This window comes from Camelus dromedarius, chromosome 16 (genome assembly GCF_036321535.1).
Source record: "Camelus dromedarius isolate mCamDro1 chromosome 16, mCamDro1.pat, whole genome shotgun sequence".
Taxonomy (NCBI): domain Eukaryota; kingdom Metazoa; phylum Chordata; class Mammalia; order Artiodactyla; family Camelidae; genus Camelus; species Camelus dromedarius.
This window is the reverse complement of record NC_087451.1, coordinates 49,745,055-49,758,051: the sequence shown is the minus strand read 5'-3', so window position 1 is coordinate 49,758,051 and position 12,997 is coordinate 49,745,055. Positions and strand designations below refer to the sequence as shown.

Genomic DNA, 12,997 nt, shown 5'->3' with positions numbered 1-12,997 from the left:
ATTTAGAAAGACTGCATGATTTTTTAGTTTCAGTTAAAAACTCCTTATCCACACCCATGAGGACTATGCTAAAATGACAATTCTAAACTAAGTTAAACTATTCTAGAAAACTTTTAGGTATTATACCTTGAGTGATCATAATTCATGTTACTGATGCCACAAACCACACAAGAAAATACACTCCATTTTACAAATTGTTAGTACTTATTTAACTATCTTATTTAAGAAAGAAAAAAAGCAAAAGAAACAATGAATGATCATGTGGCCGTTGTTCTTGAAATAACCACAAAATTCATCAAATTCCTATCTGAACAATGAAATTGCACATATTCCTAATTAAATTAGAGTAAAGAAATGATAAATGCAAATTGTGGCATTAATAGTACCTACCATGTGAAGAAAGGATAAAAAGAAATAATTTCCATCCCTTTTGCATCGATCCCATTCTTTGTAACAATATCTTAACTTTATATAAGGCCTTAGCCAGCAGTCCCTCATACTGGAACTTCCAAAATGTAAATAAATGTATTATCAGCAATAGTAAAACCACCTTACTTTTGGTGGCACTCTAGTATCACTAAGTGTATCTCACTTGAGACCCACAACAATCCTTTGAGGTAGGCAAAGGTGGATTGAACTAGGTTTTTTATTTGTAAAATGATGCTGATGGGTATTATCAGAGGTTTTCAAATATATGTGTCAGAATCCTAGTGTTTCTAATGCCTCAAAGACTGGGGAGGGTCAGATGGAAGGCAGGCAGGCAGGCATCCAGATCTTTCACCCTTACTTCACCTAAAGGGATACTAATCTGGTCTCTATTTTGGCAACTTATTTTGGGAATGTTATTTACGAGTAACATTTCATTTTTATTTCTAATATCCCCTTCAGCTCCTATTTTACAGGTGAGACAACTAAGGCACAGAGATGACAAATGTCCTGGCCAAGGTCAAAAGTAGGAAGCACAAAGGACTTAGGTGAACTCAGAACTAGTTTGATTCTTTCTCCTATACTGTATTTCAGAGGTGCCTTGTATGAGCCTTTTTAAAAGTCATAACTGTCAGAAAGGAAACACATGCAAAAAAAGGGTAGAAAGTATTTTATTCTAACTCAATTTTGATCAAATTTAAAATGTTTAAAATACAGGAAAGAAATAAAAACGCTCACCTCTTCTGGGAATTCTTCACTGACCAGAGACATAATCAGTGACGTCTTCCCAACTCTAGCTGTGAAAAGAAAAAGGATTACTTTAATACAGTATAAGCTCAAGTTTAGCAACCATACAGGAAAGTGTGTTATTTGTTAGTTAAAATCAGAGGCATCCAAATTACCAGGTTGTAGTACAATACTTAAATTATATCTCTATTTCTGCTTAGAAAAGTTGTACATTTAAAACATTGTTTTAAATTTAAAAATTACCAAAATATTTAATATTAAAAAACTCCCACAATGTCTCCCATTAACCATTTAATATATGTAGTATCCCAGATTTTCCTACATTTATATTATATTAACATATTATAATAATTCACCACAGTAGAAACAGTATTTATTACTATTTGCAATCCTCCTTTATCACTTAATTATGTACTTGGGCAGTACTCCATGGCAATATATAAAAATCTCCTGGGAGAGGGGAAGGGAAGTTATTATTTTGTAGATACAGAGTTTTTGCTGGGGATGAAGTAATAGTTTAAGATGTAGAAAGCGGTAATGGTTATACAACACTGTGAACATATTCAATGCCCCTGAACTGTACACTTACACAAGGTTAAAATGTTAAATAATGTTATATATATTTATCACAATTTTTAAAAATAGCAATAATAAATGCACTTTATATTAACATTTTAAAAGCTTCCTACATTATTTTTTGATGCCTGTGTAAGAATCTATTGTATGATGTGTCATAATTTATTAATGTAATCTCCTAACAATTAATAGTGTTCAAGTTTTCACTTTCATAAACAATGTTGCAATGAGGATTTCTACAGGATAAATTCCTAAAAGTGGAACTCAAGTTAACACGCATGGTCTTTTCTGTTTTTAATAAGTATTGTTAGATTACCTTCAAAAAAGAATAAACTAATTTACATCCTCACCAATAAAAGATGAGTGTCTAATTCTGTACATTTTTACATTCTTTTTTTTTTAAGGATATCATATTTAAAGGGTAGTGAGAACAAATAAACTTTCTTGTTACATTTTTTTAACCTAGCAACATTTTTAATGCACAAACTTAATTTTCTTTCTGAAAACTGACTTCCACTCCCATCACTTTCTGATCGTGTAATTACTACTGTTAGACAGTCAACACTTATCAACTAAATCCTTCTGGGATTCTAGGGGAAAGCAGTCCACCTGCCTATTAATCTCTGCCATAATAGCAAATTACAGTTTCCAGAAGTCAAGTCTAAATATAAAAGAATCGGAAGATGCTAAAGTTAAGAAAAGTCACATTCCTTTTCTAAATGCCTAAAAGAAAGGGTGACTAAAAACACCAGCCAAGTCTCTGGAAAAATAATGAATGGCTGGAAAGGAAAGCACAACACAGCATCGAGGGTGTGCTGGAAACAAGCAAGTGTTGCTGCTGCAGGGCAGATCAGATGGTTCCCAGGTTCCAGCTCTGCCCACCACCTCTTCAATCTACATATGTGGGAAGAGTGGCTGACAGTAACATACCAACTCTCTGGGCCAGTGAACCCAGGGCCCATCATCACAGAACTGCTAGAACCTGGTTATCAGTGTCAGTTTACCCAGCTCCCCACAAAAATTTCAGGTGAGGAGCCCGGCACCCAGACAGCAATTTTCTCGAGGCCTCGCTCAAGGAGTAGCTGTAGACCTAAGAGAATAGCCCATCTCCTGATGGCTAAGCAGTGTTCTTTCTCTTTCTTATGCCATACTTTAAAAAATATTGGTACCACAAGTTAGTCCTACAGAAAAGGAATGGTGACCCCCAAAAGTCAGCAAGCATTGCAAACACAACTACGTCAGTTAATTAAAATAGCCCCTGATTCATTGGTGACTAATCCAGAAGCTCTGGCTCAATTTTTAAAAAATTTATTTTCAGAAAATTTCAGACTTTGAGAAAAATTCCAAAAATGATACAAGGGAGTTATGTCTATCTTTTTGCAAAATTCCCCACATGTTACTACTTCACCACATTTCCATTATTATTCTCTCTATATATACATACATATATAATTTTAAAAAATCACTTGAAAGTAAGTTGCAGACAGATGTCCCTTTACCCTTAAGCACGCTAGTATGCATTTCCTAGACACAAGATCATTCTCTTACATAACCACAGTGCATTGTCAAGATCAGGAAATTAACACCAAAACAACACAGTTATGTAATCTACAGACCTTATTTCACATCTCACCAATTGTCCCACTATTACTTTTCATGGAAAAGAAAAATCTTCTTTTTTTCTGTCCAGGGTCAAATGTTGCATTTAGCTGTCATGTTCTTTAGTCTCCTTTAATCTGAAGCATTCTTCAATATTTATCTTTCACGTTAACATTTTTGAAGAATACAAGCCTTTTATTTTGTAAAATCTCTCTCAACTGGGCTTCTATGATGTTATCCCACGACTAACTTTAAGTTTTGCATTTTTGGTGGGAATACCCCTGAAGTGTTGTGTCCTCGGTGCATCACAGCAGAAGGGCGACAATGTCTCTCCTTCCCACTCACCTTCAGCAACACAAACGCTAGTCCATCTTTTTACACATTCTTTTCATTTCCTAACTTAACTGATCAAAAGCCATCCTTGACTCTCAACTACTTACACCATATCAAAGTGAAACTATTCCACTGGCCTTTGAAAATCATACAAATTTAACCCCAGTTCATCTTTCCCACTACTCCCCACATACGCAATTTGCTCAAGTAAGACCATTCTGCTCTGTATAAGCACAAGCAAGCCATGATGAATCCTGACCCCCTCACACGGTTTTCTTCATCTAAAATATCCCCTCGCTCCCATCTACTTTACCAAATATTTACCATCTCTCAAGCACAGCTGAAACCCTACCTCATTCCTAAAGACATCCCGGGGCTACTACAGCCTTCGCCCTCCTCTGAACCACTCCTGCGCCATGTAACTTACACCAAACTGTTAAGAATATAAGGTACATACTTAATACGTATGAGTCTGCATTAACACAATACCAGATATTTGAAGACACTTGAACCATGAATAGAATTTTCCAATTTTATATGAAAGGGAGAAGAACCTCTAGCACATCAACCAGGCGGAACTACATGACTTGAGTTCACCTTGCCCAAGCGCAGCAGCACTGCCATGTGGGAAATTAGCCCACCTCTTGCAGCTTCTGGAACTCTCCCATTCAAAGCTTTTCTTGACAGCAACTGAAGAGCTTTGGATAGTAGGTAGCTGCTGAGGCAATCAACAAAATTCTAAAATTACTTTGCTCAATTTCTTTTTAGTAAAAAATAGTTAATGTTGAAATTTCAAACATTAAAAGAAGGTGTGATGTAATAAAGAATATATCTGGTCTTCATGCCCAGTTTCTGGCACAGAGTTTCAAAAATCCCTTGGAATTTCCTGAGTGAAGGGAGTGTCCTTTGTTATGTCCTATTTCAACCAAACTTCAGTTTATCCTAATAACACCTTCATTAGGAGTGGAGAGCCTAGACAGCTTCAGATTAGGGGTTGGTTGCCAGAAAAAACCACCATGTGATTAGGGGGTTGGAACTTTCAGACCCACTCAAAAACCTCTGGGGAGGTGGGGGTTGGGTTGCTAGAGATTAAGTGTAATCATATGGCCAATGACTTAATCAACTGTGTCCACCTAATGAAACCTCTATGAACTCTTGGGACATCAAAGCTCAGGGGAACCTCCTGGTTGGTGAACGTATCGATGTACCAGGAAGGTGGTGCACCTTGACTCCACAGGAACAGAAGCTCCTGAGCTCAGAACCCTTAGAGACCTTGCCCTGTGTGTCTCTTCATCCGGCTGTTCATTTGTGTAATCGTAAGTACAGCACTTTCCTGAGTTCTGTGAATCATTTTAGTGAATTACTGAACCTAAGGTGTTGTGGGAAGCCCTTAATTTGTAGTTAGCCAGGAAGAAGTGTGGGTAGCCTGGGGACCCCACTTTGCAGCTGGTGTCTAGAAAGTAAAAGTAGTAATCTTGTTGAGGACCTTGCCCTTTAACTTGCGGGATCTGATGCTAACCCAGGGTCAAAACTGAACTGTAAGACACCTAATCAGTGTTAGAAAATTGTCAGAATGCAGAGGGCATGTCAGTTTTGTATTTATAAAAAGAAGTTATGGCTCAAAAAAATGGAGAAACACTGTAACAGACACTCTATCCAAGAGTACAATTCCACTCAGACACAGACATCCCCTGCCTGGACCAAACCAGGAAAAATATTAGAAAAACACATAGAGTGTTAACTTCTGCTTCTAATGACCCATCTTTCCTATGCAGACTCCTATTGAGTTCATTTGATAAGCATTTACCCGACTGTCTTCTACGTATGAAGTTTGGTCTTAGATACTATGCGGGGATGTTACGGAAAATGTATAAAACAAGGTAGATAAAATAGCAATAGAAGAGGTATGGATCATGTGCTATGTTCAATCACTCTGTGTAAAAAAGGGAAGGGGACACAGGGAAGGGCAGGAAGAGAAGGGAATATTTCCTTCTCCCAGAAGTCTCTAAACATAGCAGGAAATCAAAAAGCTCGTAAAAGAAACCTATACTTAAACCTACGCTCCCTAGGAGGAAAAAAATGAATCATCAGCAAAGACATCTAGGCAACCTCCCAGCATGTTATCAGCGATCTCCTGACATTTTAAAAACCTGACATTTTCTACCAGCTACTGAGTATCTCCAGAAAGACTAAGGGCTTAGTATTTCACTTTTACCCATAGGAAACTCCACAAGGGCAGGGAACATGTCTTTCTTGTTCACTGTTGAATCCCCAGTTCCTAGCAAATGCTCTGAGTGCTTAATGCACTGAGTGGAGCTTAGTGGCTCAGAGAACAGATTTGAAATTCAGGAAAGTGGGTGGTTACTTTTGAGGGAAAGAGAGGGAAACGCAATGGGGTGGGGGTGGGTTCAACTGATTGGTAATGTTTTATTTATTAAGCTGGGTGATGCATACTTGTTAACTAATTCTTTACACGCTTTATATAAATATCTCACCCCCACAAAGAAAAAAAAAAAGAATACAGGCTTTGGAATCAGACAGAACTGGACTGAAATCTTCATTGTAGCACTTACTAGCTGTGTTTTCTCAGACAAGTCACGAAGCGCTTTGTTCATCTACAAAACACGGTGCTAAACAGCTTTACAGAACTGGTAAGAGGATTAAGATGACAGATGTATAATGCCTGGGACAATACCTAGCACACATTCAATACACAAATGGTACTAGTTGTTATGAGGAGGAGGAGGAAGAGTTTGAATTAAAGGAGTTAAGTGAGCACCGGAATGGGCCAGAAATTTTGAATTTGGGAACCAGGTTTGTGATTAACAGCAAGATCATGAGTAGTCATTGACTCTCTCTGGGCCTCAATTTTCCCATCAGTTTAAAAAAAACAAATTGGACTAAATGCTATCAATGCTTATGTTCTATCATTAATCTAAACTATCTAAACTATCATGCAGCACGCCTAGAAAGCAGACAAAACAGACAAAAAAGTGCACATTACATTAGGTAACTTTTCCTATAGTACCCTAGAAATGGCAGGCAGACCCCCAAATTGTATCCGTTATGTTTTAACTATGTGTGGGAAAGTGATCTGGCAGGAACATTCATATATAAGAACAAAGTGGGACTCACCAAGCCAATATGGGGTCCAGGAGTTTCCAGAACTTGCTGATTTACATTCCGCATTTCATAACATTTTTCCTTAAATGACTTCTTTCCTCGTGGCCTTATTTAGGGCTCCAGCAATTCTAAACCTTCGGCCAGCTCAAGTTAGTATTCATCTCAACATCGACAGTAGTCCATCCTAATTCCACACATGATTACACACAATGGAGGAAAAATACAGCTGAGCCTTGAGCAACACAGGTTTGAACTGCAAGGGTCCACTCTAACCTTTTTTTCCAACAGCACATACTACAGTACTGCACCATCTACAGATCTGCGACTTGGAACCACAGATATGCAGGAACCCGGTATACAGAGGGTTGACTAGAAGTTATACGCAGATATTCAACCGCATGGCGATGGGTGCCCCTAACCCCTGTGTTGTTCAAAGGTCAACTGTAGCCATTTTAAAATAAGCCAAGCCACCGTCCTTATTCCACACCAGGGAACCTAGAACTTGGACCTCCTGTCTACTTTTTATTCTTAGCAACAGATGCTGCAGAGCAAGAACACATTTGGGAGACAGCCCTGATAAGGTTCCTTGCAAAGAGTGGTGATGCCTGATTTAAGACGAGTAACACACAACAGACATCTCTGTGGAATCACCAGACAGGAGAAGGCCTCTGCATGAAGTCCGCTCAAGTTCCATGGGCCTTGTACTTTGTGCAACTTATTTTAATAGTAGTATACCTCCCAGGTACTTAAAACAACAAAACTTTTAGAAAATCCAACATCTGTACAATTCCTGTCATCTTTGAACTTCTGGGTCTTTCTGGCCCCAAGAGAGACGTCTTCTTTTCCCCTCAAGGGTCTCCAAAAATCCCACAACTACCACCGGCACAGACGTCCCCAGAAACTTTTCCATTTCTGAAGAACTATCCTGAATACCTTATGCAGTTGACCTTGAACGACGTGGAGTTTAGAGGTGCTGACCCTCCACACAGTTGAAAATCCTAGTATACCTTAGAGTCGGCCTCTGTATCAGTGGGGCCTCTGTATCCATGGTTCCACAGCCCTGGTAGTACTGTAGTATTTACTATTGAAAAAAATCTGTGGATAAGTGGACCTGCACAGTTCAAACCCGTGTTGTTCAAAGGTCAACTGTACATGTCTACATGGTTATACTTGATCTACTATGTTAGGAATGGGAAAAATGAATCAGATACTCAATAACTCAGATGCTCTGTGGTAACTAAAAGAAAAATAAGTCCCACTCGGTCCTTGAGAAATTTGCCTACCTTAATACCCTTAAGACCTTGATTGCCAGAATCCCCTTGTCAGAATTACTTCTTAAAAATTTTGTTTGGATCCCATCACACCAAGGCCCTCACTGGTTTCAGAAGAAACCTACTTTTAAAAATTTTGTTTGTTTTGGGGGGAGGTAATTATGTTTACTTATTTACTGGTTTTAATGGAGGTACTGGGGATTGAACCCAGGACCTCCTGCATGCTAGGCCTGTACTCTACCACTCAGCTATGCCCTCCGCTGCAAAACCTACCTTTTAATCCATAGCTCAAAATGTTAAAGAAAATTATCAAAATTAAGTCCATCAACAACATTAAAAGGTCTACTAGTTTCAAGAAAGCGAAAGACTTGTTTTTCCTTAATCACCATCACTCCAGATCCCTTAGCAAAATTCAGGTCTTCAACAGGTGCTCTATATCATCCTTAGAGCTCCCCCCCCCCATAACCCTTAAAATGCACCCATTCTTCCTCATCTCGCTCCTTAAAACTTATTAGAACAATGCTTTTCCTGGTCATACTCCCTTTCTGCTTTTCCCATGGATCCTCTGTATCCCCAATGATATTTTCAGAACAGAAAGACCAAATTTCGGAGGAAATTCAGATTTCTTCACAGCTCAGCTCCTCAGGGCAGTTCTGGCTACCTGGGCAGCAGTGGCTCCTGCCAGAGCGCAGACCTGCCTCCAGCTCCATTCCAGCAGGGCAGGCCTGAGAGGCAAGGAGACAGCCTGGAGGAGAGCAGGCACTGTCAAGACTGCGACCATTAGAGAGCGGTACTTACGCCTGATCATACAGACATAAAGACAGTGGTACCAAAGACTGGGAATGATCCATTTATTCGCATGGATACTACCTTTCCGAGTGTGCCATTTTCATTTATTCATTCCCATCCTGCCACATCTGTTAAAGAGTCTGAGGCAGTTTAGCACTCACTACAATATAGCAATTCCATGTAGTTTCTGAATTGTGAAAGAAAAAGCCTTTCAAAAAAAAAAATCAAAGAACATAAACTTCTTCCACATAAAAATCTGACAGTGACTTCCTTTTTAAAAACAAGTTCAAAATTAGAGCCAGAGAGAGAAATTACAGTGAATGTGAGAGAAAATGAGCACGTTTTCAGTAGGATCACTTTGGGCTTCCTTCTGGAAGAGCAGTGGGACAATGGCTGCTTTAACTAATGAAGGATTATACAGATGTGATGTAGTTTCAAAATGCTTTGGTGAATCCAAACTGGGGCTTTTTTGCTTCCCTTAAGGCCTACCACCTAACGTTCAGTGAGATTATCAAAGAAATAATTTTAAGCAGTAGGCTTAAAATTAAAGTTAAAATAGGCCACTTTTAAGCTAATTTTAACCGAGAAATAAATGAGTGCCTTGAAGATAAGAAAACATTTTTAGATTATTAAAAATTTAAAACAATTTAATTACGCCTACAATCAAAAATGTCCCTTATAACAACGGCAGATAAGAATATAAATACTACATATTTATAACTGCTCCAGAAAATAAAAATTATCTTCATAAAAGAACAACATCCCAAGCTCTTCTCTAATTATTGTACCAATTAAATTTTATATTTAATATAAATATAATACATAGTATACTTTATATAGTATGACTTTATAACAATAAACATAAGTATTAACATAAATATACATATTATTTTTTCTAATTGAAGTACAGTCAATTACAGCCTGTCTATCTCTGGTGTACAGCACAATGTCCCAGTCATGCATATACATACGTATATTCGCTTTCATATCTTAATATAAACATAAATTAAATGTCCTAACAAAGGACAAAAAAATTATCCTTCGTTAGCCAGCCATCTGATGGTCTCCACTTCCTCTATTCTGCCTAAGAAATACTGAATTGATTTACAAAAACAAAAAGCATGGCCACAATTATCTCCAAGGACACAAGGCCACCTGATTCAGTTCAACACAACATGCTTCAGTTCTGTCTGAAACTCCATGCTTCTAAGTAGGTCATCCATGGGGAACAGAATTCATCACTATAGAACAAATTATCAAGATGTATCCAGCCTAAAAATTTCTTTGTCTTTTCATCACATCTTTTGAACATCTACTTCTAAACGACAGCAAATTCCTCATATTCATGAAGTGGAAGTAACATTCTCTGGTTCCAATTACCACCCTACCAGCCATATTGGCTATTTTTCTTGATAACAAATAGCCCGTGCTTCAAGCGGCAAAGGGACCTACTCCTCATTTTTATCTGCTTATTTATTAAGAAGCCCTGTTGGCTCTTCCTAAGTTATTCTAAGTAGAATACTCAGGGAGGAGGAGAGTGACCATGAAGTTATATTTTTAACTGGAAAACTTCAGCATTGGGGGAAATGGCTGAGCATGGTTCCAAAGGAAAATTTCATCGACCATATGCAGACAATGTGGACTGCAGAAGGACAAATGCTATGGACTACCCCTCTCCTTCAGACTATACCAACACTAGTGCCCAACAGTGCCAGAGGAGCAAACAAGACAGGAGAGGCCAAGTCTCAGCACATATGCAGGATGACGTAGAAGAGACTCTGTATGAACAGAACAGACTGTGCAGAATGGGCCTTTGCGGCCGATCACCCAGGTGATAACAGGTACCACACCGTGTTGAGCACCTATCCCCCAGGTACTCAACACAGTGTAACTGAAACTGGAGCAGCTCAATCTTCATATGCCATTCTAACAAAGACCAGAATGGAGAACAGTATGGGTCTAAAAGGACCACAGAAAGTTTTTCTCTAAAGTAAACGCTACCTTATTCCTGAGGTCTCTGTGACTCTTAGACCTAGCTTATACCCAAAGAATCTTTCCCTCACTCCTTCAAACTTCTCAAATGGCCTCTGGTGTTTCAAGGAGAAGCTGACCTCTTTTGGCAAGGACTGTAATTCCTGGCTGCCAGACACAAAACAGACATGACATTGCCATTGTAAGTCACTGGCTTACTTTACTGCCAGAACACAGGAAAGTCTAAATAAACTAAACTAGCTTGAACTTATTTTTTCAACAACTATCTGAGCTCCTACTTTGTGCCAGGCCTATTCTAGGCCCTGGGGATTTGGCAATAAACAAGATAAATCCCCTGTCCTCATGAAGCTTACTTTCTAGCCCAAGCAACAGACAAAAAACAAAACAAATAACCCCACAAACAAGTGAACAAATACGCAGGAGAGCAGGGATAATGCCTGGGTCAGGGCCTTCTCATAGAGAAAACAGTGAAGGAGAGAGCAGTAAAGAGTGAAGCGAGGGCCAGGTTGTGAAGGACTTTGGAGGCCTGCATTAAACAGTTTGGCCTTTATTCTAAGTGCATGCAGAAATCATCAGAGAATTTTAAAAATGGGTAACAGGATCTGAGATATTTTTTAAAGATGACTTTGTCTGCTACATGGAGAATGGACGAAATTAGAAGCAGGGACACCAGCTAAGGAAATATTACAAAAGTCTAGGCCAGGGCCAACCAAAGCTTGAACTAGCTTGGCAGAGGTGTCAATGATTAAGCAGTTAGACAAATCGGCTAAGAGCTACAGGATTCATTGTAAAGGAAGATAACAGTTCTACTTTCTTAATGAATTTGACCAGAAGACAAATATATCTCAATTTAATTTAAAAACAAGACTTCACTAAAATTATCCTGTGTACTTTCAATGTAGCTACATGATTTAGATAAAAGGGTAATAAAGCTCATGCTAATCTTTTTATAACAAGGACATTTTAAAGCAAACTAATGCAAATCTAGTTAAAATACAAACTCTGGCCAACAAAATTGACCATGAAAAGTTTATAACCTAAAGAACTAAGTTTCATGTAGTTGCATTTTTTTAAGATTCTTAAATTTTTGTTTTGTTCAAAGACTGGTAATTGACTTTTAATTTGGCCTGAATGGTATTCAGTATGTACAATAATTAAGATAAGGCTTTCTCTGTAAATAAATACCTTAAAAATTTCTGATCTAAGCAGTCAACAGATGTTTAAGCAACTAGTCAGCATTAAAGCCTGGATGGCTCAGAATCAAATTCTGGATGGGCCAAGGAAAGGTCCACTTCACCTCCAGAGTACAGGTGTAGCCAGAGAATGTGGAAACCACTCACAACTATTTGGGAGCTTCAGTGAATGAAGCCACTGCCGTGTTATTCAGAGCAGACACTAACAGCAATAAAATGTACTGAATGAAGGGCAGAGAAGGAACAGGGTTGACAACAATACCAGAGGTGATGCTCTTTTTTCTTTGCTTTTCCCATTTCCCTTAGTCAGTCATCTTCAACTGGTCTTCATCTGATAGACCAGTATTAAAATAATCTTGGTCCCACTATGTTTACCTACCATTTCAAACACTACGGCTAGGCTAAGCAGCTGTCAGATATTTACATTAAATCTCAAAAAATAATGCTTCAAACATTCTCCCCCAGAAGACCAGCCTTTAGTGTAAGTAATTAAAACTATATATTTCGGGGGGGGAGATATAGCTCAAGTGGTACAGCACATGTTTAGCATCCATGAGGTCCTGGGTTCAATCCCCAGTACCTCCTTTAAAAATAAACGAACCTAATTACCTCACCCCCACCAAACTAAAATAATTAAATAACATGATAATAAATAAGTGAAATAATTTTAAAAATAATATATTTCAAATAAGTATAACTCTTTTTAATACTTTTAAACGTGAAAAAAAGTGTGTATGGTAGTTGGCCTAAAGTTTTTGGTATCACCCTCTTCAAGAAAAATGGCTTCCTCAAAAACTAACGTTTTCTCTTGTGCTGTTTCTACCTATCAAAAAACTCACATACACTTATCAATTCTATTAGCCGCTTTCATTTATGCAAAATATGGCTTATAATTTTTCCAACAAATTTTTAAGTCTTTTGTGTATTTCTCAACAAGTAATACTGTTA

At 38.2% G+C, this 12,997-nt stretch overlaps 1 protein-coding gene across 7 annotated transcripts in view; it reads right to left on the bottom strand.

Annotated features, from left to right (window-relative positions):
- LOC105088218 (mitochondrial Rho GTPase 1) overlaps positions 1–12,997 on the bottom strand; it is a 77,819-nt gene that overhangs the window by 39,703 nt on the left and 25,119 nt on the right. For all 7 annotated transcript variants that reach the window (XM_064495900.1, XM_064495902.1, XM_064495901.1 and 4 more), the window contains one exon: positions 1,165–1,223. In XM_064495900.1, the coding sequence (XP_064351970.1) occupies positions 1,165–1,223 (59 nt within the window). The remainder of the gene's footprint in view (positions 1–1,164; positions 1,224–12,997) is intronic.